At 40.6% G+C, this 21,995-nt stretch overlaps 1 protein-coding gene across 11 annotated transcripts in view; it reads right to left on the reverse strand.

Annotated features, from left to right (window-relative positions):
- DLG2 (discs large MAGUK scaffold protein 2) overlaps positions 1-21,995 on the reverse strand; it is a gene marked incomplete at its 5' end in the record, with an annotated part of 1,947,716 nt that overhangs the window by 294,550 nt on the left and 1,631,171 nt on the right. For all 11 annotated transcript variants that reach the window (XM_081100118.1, XM_081100117.1, XM_081100121.1 and 8 more), the window contains one exon: positions 5,191-5,293. In XM_081100118.1, coding sequence (XP_080956244.1) covers positions 5,191-5,293 — 103 coding nt within the window. The remainder of the gene's footprint in view (positions 1-5,190; positions 5,294-21,995) is intronic.

Raw genomic sequence — 21,995 nt, forward strand, 5'->3', positions numbered from 1 at the left:
CAACCATACCACATGTATAAGCCTCCAGGCAATAAACAACTCTGTCCTTTGGACTTTTTTTTTAGGAACTCAAGTAGTATTCTGTGAAACAATAAGATGTGAAGGAAAACAGGTCCCTCCACTGTCTACTCAAGTACCTGCTGGCTGATGGGGACCACCATCAACTTCCTCTTTTTTACTTGCAAGCACGTCTGAAGCCCTTGAAGTGTTCCCAACAGTGCCCTGAGTAGACAGATTAAAGGCAAGTGGATATTGGTGACTTTCATAGGAATAGCTTGGCCATTAATTGTCTTCATTTTGTGCTTCATACAACAATTTATATCATTTACTTGGCTCTTAGTGAATATCTGGTGGTTTATGATTTCAACTGCAGTCAGTAGTCTCACACTAAATATAGGTATTATTATTATTATACTAGTAAGAAGGTAACAGTGATATAAAAATTTGCCCATTCTGACACAGAGGCTGTGTCAAGTGTACAATTAGGTTGTAATCATTACCGTTTTTATTTATTAATGCTGTTAAAGTAGAGTTTAGAACTTTAAAAAATGTTAGAGCCTTAATCATCTATTCTTTGTGCTATGTTAAAGAGCAACAGCTGTAAACTTTCTGAAATTTTGTAACAAAAACCAAAAAGGCACTATCTACAAATTGCGTCAACAACTATCCATTCCTTGGATTCTTAACATTTCTGTATCTAATGTCAAAACTCTAGGCCATTCACTCAATATTTACTCATTAATTACTTCTTAAGAACCTATTATTAATATTGGCCAACACACTGAAGATATAATATTACACTTCTAAAACAATGGGATAACCATTTGATAACTCTTAAATTAAGAACAGTCAAGTTCATATTGAGCAAATTAACATGGGTGATAAAATGAGTGATAGAAGAGGTCCTTGCCCTCTAGAAGCTAACCTGAGTAGAGAAATGCGCAAATCATGATAAGGGGTAAACCAGGTACCTGAATACAGGTCTAGGGAGCTCATAGAAATAAGCAATTCATGTTGTTTTAGCAGAATAAAGAGTTTCTTAGTGGAATTGACATCTGAGGGTCCTGAAAATGACTAGCAGTCCTTCTGGTGGAAAAGGAGAAAAGGGAATTCCAGGTAGAGGAAGCCACATGAGCAAAGGCTCAGAAACATGACAATTCAGAATCAAGTGTAGGAACAGGAAGCAGTCTTATGCAGCAGTAGTAGAGGATGAGGAAAAAGGATATTGGCCCTGGCTGGTGCTGGAGGCTAATTCCAGCAGGGTCATAATAAATGCAGAAGTCCTCAAATAAATGCTGGACTCTTCCAGCAGGGCTGAAAATCTGCATATATTATTGCCTGCTGCCAGACAGCTGAGGGCAGTTCCCCCAACCCAGTGGTCGGCAAACTGCGGCTCGCGAGCCACATGCGGCTCTTTGGCCCCTTGAGTGTGGCTCTTTCACAAAATACCACGTGCAGGCATGCACGTACAGTGTGATTGAAACTTCGTGGCTCATGCGCAGAAGTTGGTATTTTGTGGAAGAGCTACACTCCAGGGGCCAAAGAGCCACATGTGGCTCGCGAGCCGCAGTGTGCCGACCACTGCCCCAACATGATAATCTTTTAACTGCTTACCAAACCTTACCTTTGAAATGTATATCTGCTTTGCTATAGGGCAAAATGTGTTAATAAAAAGCTAGGGGTCCAGAGATTCAGGGAACTTAGCTACTAAAGCTATGCCTTCCCTGGCTCCCCCGAAAAATGCCTTCCAAATTTATATTTCATGTCTAGTCTCTTAGTTAATTAACTCGCAGCCCCTTCAACAGATTCCCGAACTCTAGTAGATACAGGATAACACCCCAGCAAGCTGGTGTAGCTGAGTTGATCAAGTGTCATCCCATGCACTGAGAGGTCATCAGTTCAATTCCCCATCAGGAAAAATGCCTGGGTTGTGGGCTCCATCCCCAATAGGGGGCTTGCAGGAGGCAGCTGATCAATGTTTCTCTTTCTCTCTCCTTCTGCCTTCCTCTCTCTCTAAAATCAATAAAAAACATATATATTTAAAAAGGATGATGTTAGTGGATATGGGTAAGTGAAACTTGCCAAGAAAAACATTTATTGCTACCTTATGATATTTATAAATTATTTATAATTATTTCAAAAAATATGCCAAGTACTATGAAAAACACAATTGAAAATGGTTTTATATCTTGCGACGCCCACTTGTTTAGCACTTATTTTCTGCTTTGAAGCAAAAATTAAAAATGCAAGTAGTAAAAATGAATCTCTTCAATCTTTAATTACCTTCAAGTGGAAATTCAAATACTGAAAAATGGTAAACTTTTATTCATTAGTTCAGCAACTCTTTAAGAAATACCAATTATAGTACAATACTGAAGGCCGATTTATCAGTGAACAAAATATAGGTTTTTTCTCTGCACGAATGGATTTCACAGTCTTGTGGAGTTAAGCAAGATATTCTTTCTCCCTCCTCTCCTGGACAGAAATCCCATCCATTCTTCAAGGTTTGGATTTATTCCCTTATTTCCATTAGGTACTATTTGTACTGTTCTAACTCCTGCAGGTTTATCCATTCTCTGATGTTTCATGATTTGTACAAGTGGTACTGTTATCATACAATTTTGGTCCTATGTCATCAGGAACCGGTCTCTATTAAATATGCCTAAGTTCTTTCTCCTCAGTAAGATAAAAAAATCTTTTAAAAAATATTTTATTGATTTTTAAAAAGAGGAAGGGAGAGGGATAGAGAGTTAGAAACATTGATGAGAGAGGAACATCAATCAGCTGCCTCCTGCAGACCCACTACTGGGGATGTGCCCACAACCAAGGTACATGCCCTTGATTGGAATCGAACCTGGGACCCTTCAGTCTGAAGGCCAACGCTCTATATCCACTGAACCAAACCAGTTAGGGCAAGATAAAAAATTCTTAATGACAAAGACTTGGGATGGGGTCAAGGGCCACATTTTCTGTATATTTTGTAATACTGAGCAAGGCAGTTAGAATATTCCTAGTAAAAGCATTTGAATGTAACTGAAAAACATACTTACTGGAAGGGTGGTTCTTGACCATACCAAAAGAGATATCAATAAAATGCGTCTTAGCATGGACACCTCACAATACTGTGCAAATGAAGGGGATGTGGTGAGAATTTCTTAATGGAATCTCATGGCGTACTCTTCTTTCCACTTGTTATTTTAAAAGAAAATTGTTCATTATTTCCTAAAGCTGTTGTATAATTTAAATGTCCCTAAAGGACATTGGCAACAATGCAATCAGTCTTCCATTTCAAATAATAGGTAGAATAGGCTTAGTTGAACATTTAAATTTGTGAAAGAAAAATACTTGCTTGATGTTGCATAACTACATTTCCAACCAATTTAAAGCTGCAACAAATGACAATACAGTTAAAATGTTAAAATGGGGAAGTCATTCTGTAAATCTGACCTGTACTTTGGCATTTTAAAATAAGCTTCTTGTTTATTTGCAGGGTTCATTAGAAGCGCTCTAAAAATTGATTTATGTGATAAGACATGCTTTGAACAGGCATCTTGATAAAGTACAACACAGTATCTAAGTTAAGAATATTGCTTAAAGGAACCTAAGTTGAAGCTAAAGATGATTTATGCTGATAGAACTAGGACAATCTGGTTGTCCTTTATTATAGCCTTTAAGGCTTGAAATCATTCTGTTCAAGGTTATTTGAATGGCTGTCTTCACTATTAAGAGCTTCTAATTGGTGCAACTATAGTTCTGACCACCTTATCAGTCTACAGAATTGTTTGAGGTGAAATTCTTCCAAAATGGGAAGACAGCCCAGGGTTATTTAGGCCAGGTGCCAAGTTATGAGACTGAAAGAACACAGCTATCAAGAAAGAATCCCATGAAAAAGTTTTTATGCTCTATGAAGCAGAATTTGTTCATCAGACTGTGCTAACCCACATTTCTTCATTTTCTGTTTTACAATGTATACTTTTGGAATCATTTATTCCTATTAGAAGACATTCCTTTTTAAGAAGTAGAAAGGCTTCCCAAAACTGTCTAGGAAGAACATGTTTCCTTGGTGTTATCATCATTAGTATTTTCCCCCCAGAAGAAGAATATATATATATTTATATTTACATATATATATATATATATATATATATATATATATATATATATAAATTTTATCTTTAGTTCTCTGATCTATCCCTTCTTCCCCAGCCTCTCTAGCTGCATCTGGGCTAGGGCAATATGAGAATGCATTTAATTATATATATTTTTGTATAACAATTGCACAGTCTAATTCTAAAGCCAGGCAAAGTGAAAGCAATGTATCAAAACACACTGGGCAGAATGTTTACTCTATTCTCAGGTTAACAGTGGTTGGCCACCATGAATGGTAAAATCTAAGATGCCACAGGCAAGACAGAAACATCAGTCTTCCAAACAACAATAGACCAACTGACTTTAAGAAAGAATCACTTGAGAGGCCAAAGAAGCTCCATTTACCCACAGGCACAAAGGCTCTTCCTTGATGGCATCTTGTGTTTTCCTGTTTGGCCATTTAATACTCCTGTTTGCTAGCCATGTAGAGCAAAAGCAATTAACCATATTTCTTGAAGATAGAAGCCGATGCCTCTGATATTTTGTACAGAGTCTAGCCCACAATGGTGCACTTAACTATGTTTCATGAACAAAGGAACATATCTCAGGTTTGATAGTGATGCATTCCAAACACGTGATAGTGTAGCAGAAAAGGCAAAAGTAAAAATGAAAATAAAAAATAAATCCACATCAAGGGCATCCCAAACCATGTTAGTGTCAAAGAATCAATGCTACAAGGAGAAAATATGATCTACTGATCATGGTCTGTTTCTGTAGATGAAATCTCTTCCCCCTTGCTTCCTAAATTTCAATTGTTTTTATAGTGTTTATTGCTGACCAAAAAGTATTTATCAGGTAAGAATATAAATGAAATAAAGCTGATGCTGGATGTTATTTATTTGAATTTGTATTTCAAACAGACGTTTCTAACTGTCTGAAGTTTTCCTTGGAAGATGAAGGGTAACACAGCCTCATGTCCTAGGCATCTAAAGCACCGATTTTCCCTGTTGGCAGTGGCTAGTTAACACGGGCGATCAGAAACGCCGGAGCACATTCACGCGCTCACATATCAGAACGTTAGACATCTGGGTGCTCACTGACCTTCAGGTTGGTATTGTGCTATGATCGTCACTGTCTGTCCAGCCCCCTTCAGTGCAGCAGCAGCCTGTTCGTGGGATGCTCCCCGGAGGTCAATGCCATTCACCTGAAAGACAGGAAGCCAGACAATGTTGGTGTTTCATAAGGCATGTTATTCTGATCGACAGAAGGAAAAAGTTTCCCAAAACAGAGAGTCTGTTTAAGATTATGTCACCTGCCTCAAAACCCCTCATGTCCTACCGAGGCATTTGTGTGTTATGCTCCTGAGAAATTTTAGGCAGCAGACACATGAAATTTCATCTTGTGGTATTTGTGCTACGGCCTGACCAGGTTGAAACACTTTTGTATGCCGCGGCTCTCAGTGTGTGTATTTCATATGCCTCTGTGAGCTTCCTAGATTTCTGGGGTGGATAGACGCCTTCAAAATTAGAGGGAAAACAGGGTAATAAAGAGAGACACATGTAATGTGCATAGACAAGCATGCACTGACAGATTAATATATTCAGATAGGGTTCTAGGGACACTGTACACAATGTCACCAGACTGGCTGCCCGCCAAAACTCCCTCTTTGGTCATAAGCCTGTTCCTGTCATCCTGAGCTCAGTTAGATAGGCCTGAGCTTTGTTCCAAAATAAATTTGACCGCCCCATTTCTCATGTACAATTCCAGTGTGGCTTCTGACAAAATGAAATAGAGAATGCCTGCAGTTTATGTTGCTGTTGCTAACTCCCATTTTGGGGCCCATGCCAGAAGAGAAACAGAGCATCTCCAAACGCGCACAGAACTGCCGAGAGGAAAAATTCATTCTGAAGTCAAATTTAATGAGAAGCAAAAGCTAAAATCTTTCTCCAATCAATTCGGTCTAAATCAACACAATGTAATTACTGAGTGCTTGTCAATGACAAGGCCCTCTGTCTGCCCCAGGAGAGGGGCTGTGGGTGGGGAACAAAAGTGAATAAGACAAGCCCGAGGAAGCCTTTCTGCTTCAACAGAGCACACAGCAAGTCCAGTTCTTTCACCTAGCACATAGTAGGTCCAGTTCTCTAACCTACACAGAGGCTGGTTTTTGCAGATGATACCAGAATTCTGCTTCTTTTTATTTACAAGGAAAATGGCCACCCCCCCCCCCCCATGAAAAAGAATAAAAGAACTGATCAGTTTATCTACCCATAAAATATAGAGTCCTATTTGGCCGCACCTGAATCCTCTTTGACAATGATACTGTTTTGGTGGGGGGTTGCTACTCTGTTTCCTTAGCAGGCCTGGAACATGGCATTCTCAATTCCACATCCTGGACATCTCATAGTAACCTTGTTAAAGTCTCTTTAATTCACTTTTATTTATTAAAAAAAATATTTTTATTGATTAAAGAGAGGAAGGGAGAGGGAGTGAGAGATAGAAACATCAATGATGAGAGAGAATGATTGATTGGCTGCCTTCTGCAAGCTCCGCACTAGGGATAGAGCCCACAACCTGGCATGTGCCCTGACCGGGAATCGAACCATGACCTCCTGGTTCATAGATCGATGCTCAAACACTGAGGCATGCCAGCTGGGCATTCCTTATTCACTTCTAAAACTTCCATGGTCTCTTCCCTGGCTTTCTATTCTGGTAACTCCTTAATGAAAGCATTGATTACACAGTAAATTGGGAAGCCGGCTGAGCTAGGGGTGGCCTGCCCGTGCCACTCAATAGCTCTATCGCCAATCTGAGCCTCAATTCTCTCCTGACTCTCTTAGTTAGAATCAAAGAGTTCTTTGATTCTAACAGTCCCTTTGAACTATAAAATTTCAGATTAACTCCTCGGTAGCTGATCGTCATTTCAGAGGTTGACCAGGCATTGATGGGTCAGAAGTATGACTTAGCTGGAAGAGACAGGAAAAGTAATTTCATCCATGCTTTTGTCTGCCGGAAACTGAATGCACACGTGAAGGATCACATAATCTCTTGTCCAACAATTCCTCTTATCATTGACCTCCTGGTTCATAGGTTGATGCTCAACCATAGAGTCATACTGGCTGGGCTAATTTACTTATTTTTTTTTTTATTTGGAGAGTTTGCTCTTTTAAAATTTTATCTGTATATTAAAAATATTACTGCTCTATCTCATATAACTATTATAAATATTCTTACAGTTTGGTGTTTGTATTTTGTGTTATTGCATTTAACTATTTTAGCTTCTCACTTGTATGTTATTTCTTGTCATATAGAAGTTTAAAATATTTAGCACTATTTTTTCCTTTTTAGCTTTTAAGTTTTGTGTTATATCTTCCCCCTCTGTGATATATTTACTAAATACCCATGTTTTCTTTTAGTACAAGCACAGGTGTTTTTTGTTTTTGTTTTTGTTTTTTTTAGCTATATACTCTTTCATCTACTGAATATATTTTGGTGCTTGATGTGAGAACCAGGTGAACAACCATCATTTCTTGGACCTTTCTTTTGTAGCATCAAATTTCTACATCTTTCACTATTCTAATTATGCCCTAAAATTTTTTTTCAGTGAACTGAGGGAGCATGAAATAGTGAGAAGAAACAAAAGATTTAGAGTCAGGGAGAACTGGGTTTGAATCCTGAGTTCACCAGTTATATCTAAGTAACTTGGGAAAGTCACTTAACTTCTCCAAACCTCAGCTTCCTCACCTGTAAAATGGGTACAATATCTACATATTGCATGAAATAAATGAGATAATGTCTGTAAAGCCCTTAACACAGAACCTAGCACAAAAAGGCATTCAGCAAATAGTATCTAATATTACTGTATTTCTTCAAAGAGCTGTGATGATCAGTGATGAAATAAAATCCAATGGAAATTAACCAATATGGAATATAGTGTACAGGTTAGTTCATATGTTTTTTTTCCTTCAGAACACCCAATTTCAGTACTGAAAGAGACTTAGAAACTTGTTCACCCAGCACTTACACATTAGAGATGATCCCCATTATGGGGAAGGGACTTGCCTTAAGTCATATCAGAGTAGTGCAGCTAGGGCTTCTCTTGCTCAGCCCAGGATTCGTTCCACTGTAGCAATGTTCCCTATGATGGGGTGTATTTATTTTCCACTGGTCCAGTACAAATCTTGTTCACCGTAGGCCTGTTTCTACATGGGCCCCCACATTTGTAGAGTTTTTGATGCTGCCTTCATCCTGAACCATACATTGACCGGGGCCCTGTTGATTTTCCTCCAGGGTTTAGCACACATGTTCTCTTTCAGTCCTTCAAACTTTTCAAGGTCACTTTGCTTCTTATGTCTCCCCCTATGGCTTGAGTTTTTTTATTAGTAATCTTTGCTCAAATAACATTTTCAGAGGCATTTGAAAGCAGTTTACATCACTGACATGACATTTCAAAATACCAAGGGTGACACAGACTCATATATTTATTATTTCTGTTTTTCTACTTCAATTTGAATTTTCTCTTCTTGAAGCATAAACTGGGAGAATGGATGCCATTAAATACTGTTGACATTAATAATGATAGTCATTGTTAACATTCACTGATGATCAGGCATGCTGATATCTAGAGGGATATTTATTCATTATCTTATTTAATCTTCAGAAGCCTGGGATTACTTTTCCGATTTTATAAATAAGAAAACTGAGCTCAGTGAGAGTCACTAACTTTGTGCAAGGTTAAATAGTTGGAAGAAGTTAAGAATTTAAAATAGTCTAACTAAAACTCTTGAACTCTTACTACCATTTCTTATTGTTCTTCCTTCAATATCCTGTCTAGTTCTGAGGGTCTACGCCTGCAAGATTCTAATTCTGAAGTTTGCCTTTCAAGCTCCCTGAGACTGACAGCCCACAATTGGGTGTGGCATGTTGGTCAGCTCAGCCATGGGCTCAAGCAACCTGGTTTAGACATTATGGTCCAGCTTATAACGATTAGAACATGTAGGGTTGAAAGAAAGGCTTTGGGAGGCTAGAAAAATTCCACCTATTACCATCTTCTTATGTATACAACTGTCATTGGATCATAGAAAACACTAAATTCTATTTGTTATGACATCCTTTTCACACCAAGTTAGTAATGGATAGGAAGGTTAGGACTTCTAGTTAATTCAAGTAGATATAGGTTTTTTTCAGATGCTGGAGTGAAGGAGAATGGTGTACCATATCCAGAGTCAACTTTTTTTTTTTTTTTTTTAGGTGAGCATTATGTCTGGTACTTCAGCCAGTAGGGCCCTTGGCCTGGGGCTCCAGGTTCCCTGAATAAATTACTGTTTGTTCTTTAGAAATATATTTATTAGTATTATAGAAAGGATCTACACTGATAAAAGAGAAAGATGCAAATTGACCATACCTTTGCAGCACCCACCAGCCAATCAGGAGTGAGTATGCAAATTAACCCAACAAAGATTAATTGCATACACAGGTGCTGAGCGGCTGGGGGCAGGGCAGGACAACAATGTAGGCGTTCCACACCATCCCAGCCACTCCAGGCCTCTGGGCAGCATGGGAAGGCGGAAAGGCGGCTCTGGCCAGCCGGAGTGAAGGCGGTGCTGGCAGCCAGGGGAAGTAAGGCCCATTCTTGCACGAATCTTCGTGCATCGGGCCTCTAGTAATATAATAATGAGAGAATTTCAGAAATGGGGAGAGATTTTGTAATCCTCTGCAGCCACCAATGTATACCTTCAAGGTGATATGACCGCATTATTCATATGCCCTATCCCTCACCTCCACCATGTTCAACTTTTATATTTCTCTGATTCAGGCATTTCTATCCTTGCAAAGGCTGTTTTCCTTATCTAGAACATAAGTTTTCACCCTCTCATCACCTGGAAAACTTCTCCTAGTCTGTAAAGATTCAGACTGAAAGGACCAGTGGAATGTGCTTATTTGTGAACTCCTAAAGGTAGGAGCTTGTCTCATTGAAACTTGTGTCCTTAGCAAAGTACCTGGGATATAGTAGGTGAAGAGGTGAGTGAATAGGCAAGTGAATGAGTGATAAATATAGTCACACTACGTTATCCCAGGCCAATGGTCATCTAAGATTTTTGACCCTGGCTCCATGCTGATAAAGAACTAAGTATCTTTCAGGGAAATCCATTCCTCTTGGGGTTATCTCCAGCAATGAAAAAGTTCTTTGTGTTGAAACTAAATCATCTTTCTGGTACTTTTTACCTATTGCTTCTAGTCCTATCCTCTGAGAGTTTGCAGAATCTTCCTTTTATGATTCCTTTTTCACATGATCCTCTTTCTAATATTCTAAAAATTAAATTTATTGGGGTGATATTGGCTAATGAGATTATATAGGGTTCAAGTGTTTCTAATATTTGAAGACAGTTTTCTCTTTTCCAGGTTAAACAACCTCACTCCCTTCCCCATCCCATCATATCATTCTCACCAAGTGACAATTTGCCTCTGCTTGCATGCCTCCAGTGACAGGGAACTCTCTCCTTTATAGTCCGTCCCATTTTGGGATGGTCCTTATGAGTGCTATTTTTAGCATCTTTATATTATTTAATACCTCATCAAACTCAGCAGAGATCATTATGAGGTCAATTATGACAGCTTGGCCAGTCACTATAATTATTTTCCTTTAATGTGTTCCTTGTATAGTATCTAGAGCTAAACACAGTGCTCATATAAATTCTGTTTCTTTAAAATACCCATTACAGTAATCTCCTCTTCCAATTTAAGGGAAAGAGTGAACCAGAATGACACATAACCATTGTTGAGCCATTGACCACCCAGTAGAGGACAATGACAGGTAAACACACAATTAAGCACCTGGTGATAAGTACTATGACACAAAAAAAATCAGAATGCTCTGGGACCCAGAGGAGGGGCCCCTACAGAAGTATGAAGAGGTCTGAGAAGGCTTTCTGGAAGAAGTGACATCAGAAACAAGATCTGAATGAGTTATCCAGGAAGGGCTGAGGAGAAAGGGATGGGCAGAGGAGTAGCAATATTTGAGGAAGAGAGGGAAGCAGATAAGATGGTGTGGAAATGAGAGAGGGTCTGGAGAAAAGAAAGTAGTTTTTACTGAAGGGCAGTGCAGGAAGAAAATAGAGTGGGAAAGAGATGAGCAATAAAGTAGGAGAAATGAAGGTAATGGGATAGATGATGATGATGGTGATGATGATGATGGTGGTAGTGGTGATGATGATGATGGTGATAGCTGACAGGCACAGTTCTAAGCACTTTCTATATACCTATTCCCTTAACACTTATACCAGCTATATGATGTAAGAACACATAACAATGCTCATATGCTAGAGTAGTCCAATGGGGCATAGACAGATTAAATAACTTGCCCAAGGTTTCACTGCTAATAATGGCAGAGCCAGGAATGAAACCCAGGCACTCTAGGTTAAGAGTCTGCAATCCTAACCATGACACATTATCATCTCCAAAGGATTTGGGGGTACAGGCATGATAAGCCATTTTAGTGAATTTGGAGTTTATTGTGACTGCAATGCGGAACCATTCCTCAGCTTAGAACTGAGAAATACTATTTTATCATTACTCCTATACACCAGGAGTGCTTGCAGCTAGAGGAAATACAGGGAATATGCAGGAACCTTGTGCTATTGTCAGGCCTCTTCAGAGCCTCCCAAGGCGAATTGGTCCCTTCGGAGATGCTTCTCAGAAGGCAGCACCACTGCTGTGGCTGCTGAACTTTTCCATCCCAGCTCAGGTCACCTGCCTGCTATGGAAACAGTGCCTTGAGAAGAACACTGGGTTTAGACTTGGGAAGGACAAGATTCAAAAACTGGTCTCATTACTTACTAACTCTATGACCTTGGTACTTGGGTAAGTTACTTAACCCCTTTGACCTTCAGTTTCCTCTTATTGCAACAAAAGTATTAACCCTACTTTTTCTGGGTTGTTGTTTAGATAATTAGATATAATGCACATAAAGTACTTAACACTTGGCACATTGAGTAGGTACTCAATCAATGGTTGCCATTTGTATTATAGCGTATCCATTATCTACAAAACCCAGACTTTAAATGGCTTTTATTAACAGTGATAAAATTAAGAAATAGATTAGGTAGAAGACTGTCTTGGAATAGCTAAGAGTAGCTAAAAACTACAATTTTAACTGAATTATTAATTGTGAAACAATACAAAGGGGTGACCCAGTGGGAAAGGCTAGATAATTGGCACTAGATTTCAATTAAAATAAGTCAGGTACAGAACACACAAGGGACAATTTCAAGCAAATTACTTCACTGTTGGGGTCTGGTTGGTACATGGCAGGGGAGCAGCAGGGAAGAAACTGGGGCAGAATCCAAACACTTTCTCCTTTATTCAGAGAGACTAGAGACAGTAAGATGTATTATCAGTGAATTAAATAAATGTAGAAGGCTCCATCTTTTCTCAAGAGGAAAAAATACTATTTTCATTTTCCTGAAGTGATGCGATGCAGTGAGGTGGAAAGGGTTCAGTTGCTAAGTCAGCCACTAACTGACTCGGGCCAATGGCTAAACTGCTGTGGAAAATGGAAGGTGCTCAGCCCCTCCATCTCTAGGGTCTCCTGTGATTCAGAATTCAATGCTTTCCATGGGTTAAAAATAACATCTCCAAAGTGTTTTACAGTGAGAAAGCTGTTTTCTCACCTCACATTTCTTACCCAACAAGGTGAGATATAAACAACAAATATAATAAAAGCATTCACATGTATTACCTGATCCTTATCACATATGTGTGAGGGAAGCAAGGAAACTATAAATATCCCATTTAATCCTGAATGTTGAGTGGGCTGGGGTTGTTGGCAGAGAGCATGGAGAGAGAGAAAAGAAAAATGGTTTGAGCAGAAGTGGACCTTGAATGTCAGGTTAAGAAGTTTTGTAAACAAGTGGCCAGGAGAGCCCTAGCTGGTTTAGCTCAGTGGATAGAATATCAGCCTGCAAATGGAAGGGTCCTGGGTTTGATTCAGATTCAGGGCACATACCTCAGTTGCAGGCTTCTCCCTGGCCCGGGCCTGGTCAGGGCTCGTGCAGGAAGCAACCAATTGATGTGTTTCTCTCACATCGATGTTTCTCTCTGTCTTTCCCTCTCTCTTCCACTCTCTAAAAATCAGTGAAAAAATATCCTTGTCTGAGGATTAAAATAATAATAATAATAATAATAATAAGCCAGGAGGGCTTTACAGAGGCATTGGCACAAGTTGATTTATGTTGCAGGTGGGGCAACTATGACAAACTGTAAAATGTTGGGGTTGAAGAACTAATCAAAAATAGGATAATAACCTGGGAAATGATTGCAATATTACAAATGATAGATGATGAGCTGAATAAGAAACATGAGAATTAAATTGACAGTGGGAATGGGGACAGACTTGAGAAAGGACACAGAGGGAGGTTCTACACAGCTATTCTCCTCAAGTGCCTCTGGGATCCAAATAGAGCTTAAATAATATTTATAGTGTTGAATGGATTAGAAAAGGGAGATGAGAGAAAGGTGATTAGAGGGGGGATGATACCATCAATCAAGATGGGGACACAGGGTGAAAAGCGGGTTTGGAGAAGAGATAATTCATTTTAAGACATGTTGAGCTTGTTGTGTCTATTGGACATCTTGCAGGTAGTTGGAAAGTATCTATCTGGAGCTTAGTAAAATAGTTAATATTAATAATCATTTTAGCCTTGATATTTCTAAGGTAAGTGCCCTGATTTGACTAGACACAGATGTAGAAGAGTTTTTTTTGTTTTGTTTTGTTTTTTTAAATATGTTTGTATTGATTTTAGAGAGAGGAAGTGAGAGGGAGAGAGAAATAGAAATGTTGATGAGAGAGAAATATCAATCACCTGCCTCCTGCATGCTCCCTTTTGGGGATTGAACCCACAACCGGGGCATATGCCCTGACCAGGAATGGAACCGATGACCTCCTGGTACACAGGATGATGCTCAACCAACTGAGACATACCTGGTTGGCTAGAAGAATTTTGTTGTACAAAAAGAGGATAATAAGCATGCCCATTTCACAGAGTTTTTTAAGGCTAGTTTAGTTATTGCATGCAAAACACAATAGGGCCTGGATATAGAAGGGCATATAATTGTTAGCTATTATGGAACGCTCCCCTGACACACACAATGGACGATCTGGGCTAGTATAAAATTATTCAATAAAAAAACCCAGTAGGCCCAGGAGCAGTGCCAGGGTTATGGACACTGCGAGAGGAGGCCTGGTGCTCTAGAAAGCAATCCGAGGAGTCAGGAGTCCGGCGTTGCTGTGCCATCCCGCTGGTAGCTTATTTCACTCTGGGCAGTCCCTTTACCTCTCTGGGCCTGTTTCTCCCTCTAGAAAGAGAGCCTCATGCTAAATCTCTGTGCTCTCTTCCTGTGCTTAATAAGCCAATATAGTCTACATGTGAAGTGTGTTTTGTTGACAATGTGAGAAAAAAAAAAAACACAGTTCATTCAGCATTTCAGCACTAAATTTTTGAAATACCCTCTAGCGCGTCTCAGAGCGAACAAATTATAAATTGAATTTCAAGTGGAAATTTCTAATTAAGTTCCCTTCTCCTGCTGGAGGCTGTTACACTCGGTGGAGAGTGATAACATTTCTGACACTAGCTGCATCAGAGCTCAAGGCCAGAATCCTGGAGCAGAGGCAAAATGAAAACTGATATTGGATATTGGCATGTCTCAGCAGTTGAAATTAACTCCCTTTTAACTATGGTTTGCTGATGCAAAAATGGGCATATATTAAAAAATGTCTTTGAAAATGTTTTGGTTTACTAGGGTGTTTATAGAGGATTAATCATTTTAGAGTCTTTCATTAAAAATGGTAAGATATAATTTGGCCATCTGAACCTACTTACTACCGGCCAAAACACAGTAAACAACTTTTAGGATTCATGCATTTTGAGTGATCAGGTAACTATCTTTATAAGAATACTAGAGGCCCAGTGCATGAAATTCATGCACTGGAGCGCGGGGGCGGGGGGGGGGGAGGCGCTCAGTTCGGCCTGCACCCTCTCACCTAAGCTGGCAGGTGGACATCCCTCTTGCAGTCCGGGACCCCTTGCTCCTTACCTCCTGCCTGCTCATTGCTCCTTACCACTCAGCTCACTGCTCCTTAGAGCTGCCTCGGAGGCAGCAGGGGCTCCCGCCACTCCACTGCTGCTGTGATCGCCAGCCATGAGCCCGGCTTCTGGTTGAGCAGCGCTCTCCCTGTGGGAGCATACTGACCACCAAGGGGCAGCTCCTGCGTTGAGCATCTGCCCCCTGGTGGTCAGTGCGCATCATAGTGACTGGTCATTCTGGTCATTCCACTGTAACAGTCACTTAGGCTTTTATTATATAGATGTAAATAAAAACTAGTTGAAACCTTCCTTATATATGTTACACAAATATAAGATGATGCTAGTACCTCCAGCTCTGGCTTTTCTCTTAACTCTAGATTTGTAAATCTCTCGGCTTACTTGACCTCTCCAGTTGGATGTCTAAGATTTTTCAAACTCATCATGCTGAACAGCAAACTCTTAATTTTCTTCCAAACCTGTTTCTGGGGAATTTTTCTACTTTCAGCAAAGAGTAATACAAACATCAACCACTCAAACCAGAACCCATGTGCCAACCTTAATTCTCTTTCCCTCCCACCTCCCCAAGTAACCCATCAGCATGTTTGTTTACTCCAGCTCCAAACCATATTTCAGGTCCATCCACTTTTCTCCAACTCTACCATTACTCCCAGGGACAGTGCAAGAGCTTCTTTTTTGGGCTCTCTGCTCTCATCCTGGCTCCCTACTCTCCTCTATCCATTTTTGAGACACCAGTCAGAATGATCTTTTCAAAATGTATATCAGGTCATGTCTATATCTTGTTAATTTTTTTCCCCATTGGCTTCTTGTACTTTGAATAAAGTCCAAACACCTCCCCTTAACCTCAACTCATCCTTCAGATTCTATCTCATTCCACTGTCTACCCTTTTCACTTGTCATGGCTATAGGGTCTTCATTTTGCTTTGCCTAATCCAACTTCCCCCAGCCTTGGGCACTTGTAGCAGCTGTCTGTCTGATGACAGCGCTCTCCGCTACATCCTCTCACATTTGATCCCTTATGTTCATAAGTCTTAGAATAAAGACCAGTTCCTCAGAGACTGACTTCCCCATTTAAAGAAGCTCTCCAGCCTATCTTTAACTTCCTGTTCTAATTTCTTATAGAACTTAGGCCTGTTGGAAACTACCCATTGTATTCACTATCAGAGAAGTGTAAACAAGAAGCCTGGAACACTGGTGAACCTTGAGCTCTGGCAAGGGCCAGAGCTATGCACAGATTGTTTAGTCGAGACAATGGTAGCTCAAGCAATTTCCTGACCAAATAGTCTCAGAGTAAATCTTTACTAATATTTACTGACCTTTAAGATAGTCTGTCTGTTACCGGAATTGCCTGCCTGACTAAGGGCTATATGTGTATCCAAAATTGAATAAAAGGTTGGCAAGGCCTGGGCACCAGTGAAGTCCTTCCCCTTGCATTGGACTCTCCGCCTGTCCCCCATTATTTCCAAATTATTATTTCTTGTCTCATCTCTGTCATTTGTGTGTGTGGCCCTTCTCCAGATCCTGAACCCTAAGCCACATGGGACGTGGTTTACACTTAGGCCTATCTGATATTTTGCTTATTTATTATCTCACTCATCCCAAGAAATGTTTCCTGTGAGTTGGGACTTTGTCTCTTTTACCTCTAAACCTCTGATATTTGGAACACTACCTAGATACTTAATATTTCTTGAGATAATAAATTCTTATAGCTATTAGATCACCCAATTTTATTTAAATCATTACCACTTATTGCATGTTTATTAACAGCAAGGTACTGATCAGAGGCTTTTTCAGAAGGCATATGCCATATAGGGAGAGAATGGTTGATTACCTGGACTCATGGATCAGAATCTTTGAGGGTAGGCTCAGGAATTTTGAGTCAGAAGAGGGCACCCCTTGTGTAGAAGTAGCTCTTTTGTTCTTGGATGCACTCTAGCTGGCCCTTCATTCATGCTATATTTGATTTCAACTCTCAGGTCGCGCTGTGGCTTCGCTGTTTACAAACTCTCTGTCCCTTTGGGGCTTTATTGCCAATTAGGGTTTGGCAGAATGACTTGGGAACTTCCTTTGAGATATACGTTGAAAGGAAATATGTAAACATGACAACAGTGATGCATACATCCCATGACAGATCCAGTCTCTTCATTCCTGGGTGCTTTGTGCATGGGTCTCTGTTGATACAAATGTCTCTTTGGGTATCATGATGGAGAAATCCTTGAAGCCCCCATTCCATGTCTTGGTGCCCTTGAAAATACTTTTGCTAAAGATTCACTCACCTCTGTATCACCTGAGCTCCAAAATTGCTCAGGCAAAGGGTCAAACTCTGGGGGGTGAGGAAAATCCTGCCCTCAAAGATCTGCTTCTCACCTCAACCTCTTAGCCCTCTATTCTGGCATGAGATGTGTGTATGTTTCCAGGCTGACAGGTTCCTTTAGCTTAGGGTCACATTTAAAGCTGAGGTCTTTCCTTGATGGACGGTGGTAATGAGAGCCACCTTCTGAGTTTGCTCAGCATGCTTTCCCTTTTGAAATCAGCAGACTGACTGCAAATGCTTAGTTATTTTTTTAAAAACACAAACCCACACTTAGTTTTCTTGTGGTTTCTGAAATTAAACTATCCTAAATGTAATCAACTGTTAAAAACACTATCAATAGGGAATTGATTCAATGAATTATTAAAGATCCACATAATAGAATACTATGCAATCATCAACAGCAATGGCAAACATGCCTAATATTCTGATACTGAAAAATGTCCAAGCTATATTTGCTCCATTAAAGACAAGCAAGTTGCAAACTGTATGTATGGATAATCCTGCTTGCTTAAATAAAGGGTATATAATCTGATGGAGAATAGTTTACACAACCAAACGCTAAATGGTAGTGGCAGTTTCAAAGGGCTATGGTGTTGAGGCCATAGTGGGGGAGAACCATAAAGAAGAGAAAAGGGATTGCATTTTATTTTACAGCCTTTAGTAGTATCTGAATAATTTTTAAGTAACATGTATTGTCATAACAACTTTAGAAGGTATATAAAAAGTTTTAACTACTGAGTTTAAGGTTTGTGTTACTTTGTTTTACTTACTTAATTGTTTATTTATTTATAACTAGAGGCTCAGTGCATGAAATTCATGCACTGGGGTGGGGGGGGGGAGGTCCTTCAGCCTGGCCTGCGCCCTCTTACAATCTTGAGAGCCCTAGGGGGATGCCCAATTGATGGCTTAGTCTCGCTCCTCACAGGAAGCGGGCCTAAGCCATCAGTAGGATATCCTTAGCACTACCGCAGAGGCGGAAGAGGCTCTCACCACCGCCGCTGTGCTCACCAGCTGTGAGCCTGGTTTTGGGCTGAGTGGTGCTCCCCCTGTGGGAATGCACTGACCACCAGGGGGCAGCTCCTGCACTGAGCATCTGCCCCCTGGTGGTCAGTGCGCATCATAGCAATTGGTCATCCCACCTGCAGGCCGAAACCGGCTCTCCGACATCCCCTGAGGGGTCCCAGATTGCGAGAGGGTGCAGGCCAGGCTGAGGGACCCCACCGGTGCACGATCAGGGCCAGGGAGGGATGTGGGAGGTTGGCCAGCCAGGGAAAGACCACGGGAGGGCTCCAGGGTGTGTCTGGCCCGTCTTGCTCAGTCCTGATTGGCCAGACCCCAGCAGCAAGCTAACCTACTGGTCAGAGCGTCTGCCCTCGAGGTCAGGGCATGTCATAGTGACTGGTCGACCTGTCGACTGCCCCCTGGTGGTCAGTGCACGTCATAGTGAGCAGTTGAGCAGCCTTAGCATTCATTAGCATGTTGTGCTTTGATTGGTTGAACAGCCAACTGGATGACCAGACACTTAGCATATTAGGCTTTTATTATATAGGACTAGAGGCCCAATGCACGAAATTCATGCAAGGGGCTCGGCCCTTGTGGCTCCGGCTGCCTCGACCCTTGCATCCCAGCTGCCTCACGGTCCCATGGCCCCACCCACGGGTTGTTCCGGAAGATCATTCCAGAAGGTTGTTCCCCTGTCTGGTCTAATTAGCATATTAGCTCTTTATTATATAGGATTATCTTTATTGTTGAAAGTATTACAGATGTCCCCTTTGTTCGTTTGTGTTTTTTCCCCCATTGATGTCCTCTATCCTGTACCCGCCCTTCCAGAAGGTTTGTGTTACTTTGGCAGTAAAAAAACAAAAAGGGCTGCCAAAGCAAACTAAAAATAGAGTGCTTATAGGAAAAGGGAGTCATTTGGAACAATCAAATTTTCAAGCACCACATAGATTCAGTCAGGAGTCAAGCACCACTGGGTGTCTTCTTTGTGGCAGTCTGTGTACTAAGTTTGGAGGATGCATTGGTGAAGAAAGTGATGGCTCTGCCCTCAGTGACTTCAGATCTAACACAAGTTTTTAATTGGATACGAAAATGTGAGGAGGTGTAGATATTTTTTGTTCCTAAAGTGTCAGATTTTGGATCAGTATTGGTATTAATTGTGCAAGCCAGTGTATGTTCAATATCTTTCAGACTGTGACGTGGTTATAAACAGTGAAAAACTGTCCTAGCAAAAATGTAATAGCATCTGCAATACAAAATATTGGATCAACACTGTTTTTCACCTAAGTATACTAATTCCAAATGAGCCTTCATGAGATGCTAGTATAGATGGAAAAGGTTCTTTTTCTTTTTTCCTGCACAATTGACCTTGTTTGTAAGCATTAAAATCAATGTTAAAGAAAGGAAAAAAATCTGTCTCTAGAGCAGGGGTGGGTAAACTTTTTGACTCGAGGGCCACAGTGGGTTCTTAAACTGGACCGGAGGGCCGGAACAAAAGCATGGATGGAGTGTTTGTGTGAACTAATATAAATTCAAAGTAAACATCATTACATAAAAGGGTACGGTCTTTTTTTTTTTTTTTTTTTTTTTTTTTTTTTAGTTTTATTCATTTAAAATGGGCCAGATCCGGCCCGCGGGCCGTAGTTTGCCCACGGCTGCTCTAGAGACATACCTGTCAAATGGCCCGTTCCTAAAACATCTGAAAGGCTTAAGTAAGAAAAAGGTACAGAAATAATTCGAGCTCATTTGAACTAATTAAAACAATAATACAGAACAGCCATTAAATGGAATATCTCCTCCCCCCCGCCCCACCCCTACTCTTTCAGGTAACAACTGATCATAAATTGAATATATGCTGTCTTTACAATATCCTCACCTATACTCCTGATGTCCAAAATAGCACCTGGTATATCTAAGTGAGTGAATATATATAGGTGCAAAAAGCACATATATTTACCTCTACATATAGTTATTGTTTTAAAAAATAGATCATATGACACACTGTTGTGTAATTCACTTTCTTTTTCCATTTAAATTACTCTTTAATGAATAAATGTCACCAAAACCTCACCAGGGCAGGACCAGCTATTGTGTTAGTTTTCTTGTATTTCTGGGATGGAACATAAATTCCCTTCTTCAGAGATTATTATTGAAAGTGATAGTAATTACATGTGTTTGATGTAGCTCTTCCTCTACTCTGAAGAGGTTTTAGGGTTCACAAAGATTCCTATTCCTCTAAAAAAGCATTACTCAGCAGTGCACCAAGGATTTGGTGGCTAATTCCAGGGGCTAATAAAAAGAAGACAAACTAGAAAAGAAAGTGATGAGAGAAGAACTAATAGAGGAAATATGCAGGACTCTGAAAGGGGGGGGCATTATCTTTCCTTAAAGGATGGGGTTGGAGCTGCCATCTTGAATTTGGTCTCATTGGGGAAGTGCTAGCTGGACCCTACAACATATGGACCTCACTCTAAGAGTAAATGATTTCATAAAAATTTTCTTTCTGGCCCTAGCTGGTTTGGCTCAGTGGATAGAGCATGGGTCAAGGGCACATGCCTGGGCTGTGGGCTCAATCCCCAGTAGGGGGCGTGCAGGAGGCAGCCAATCGATGATTCTCATCATTGATGTTTCTATTGCTCTCTCCCTCTCCCTTCCTCTCTGAAATCAATAAAAATATATTAATTTTTTTCTTTCTGGTCAATCGGAGAATCAGAAGAAGCAACAAGTCAGTTCAAAACTCCTCTGAGAAGATAAGCTTCATAAAATCCAAAGAGTGTGGAAGCACAGCATCCTTTAGAATTACGTCTCCATCATCGCTTCCTCTGTTCTCTCAAGCATGTACCCGGACGTCATAAAAGCAGCCAAGACTGTGTGCAGTCTTTTACCATCGGTCCCAAGGGAATACTGTAAGCCTCAGAACATTTTCCATTTACATCGTCAGGAATGTATTTTCAGTGACTTAAATCTTTCCTAATTACAACCAATTCCCTCCTCCCGGCCCTCGTAATTTAGTGCAGAGAACACCACTCCTTAAAACAATGCCCCAGCCAAGAAGCCCGAGTTTCCATGGTTAGCTGCGGGGCTCCAGATGTGAGCAGAGCCAAAAAGCCACGTTCCCCCAAAACCCAAGAAATCACATTTCACTGCCCTGGGTCACTTCCTTGCACGAAATAAAAGGTCAGTAAGTAATGGGAAGGAGGAGAAAGGAGAATACGGAGAGCAAAAATGAAAAAAATAAAAAAGAGGGGAAAAAGAGGGAAGGAATCCATGAAATTGGTTTTCCTTAATCTGTGCAGAAATTTAAATGTGGATGGAAGGAGGTTACTAATAAAGATAGTACTAGTAACCAAATATTGAGCTAAAAGGGTACTGTGCTGGGTTTGTTATTGCTAATCCTCCTGAGAACTTAGCAGAGCTCACTTTTAAAAAGAGGAAACTGAGGCACCGCAAGGTTAGAAGCTCCCACAGCATCAGAGCTGGGAGAAGCGCTCTGTCTG

The sequence above is a fragment of the Myotis nattereri genome, assembly GCF_964212035.1.
Source record: "Myotis nattereri genome assembly, chromosome: 9".
Classification (NCBI taxonomy): domain Eukaryota; kingdom Metazoa; phylum Chordata; class Mammalia; order Chiroptera; family Vespertilionidae; genus Myotis; species Myotis nattereri.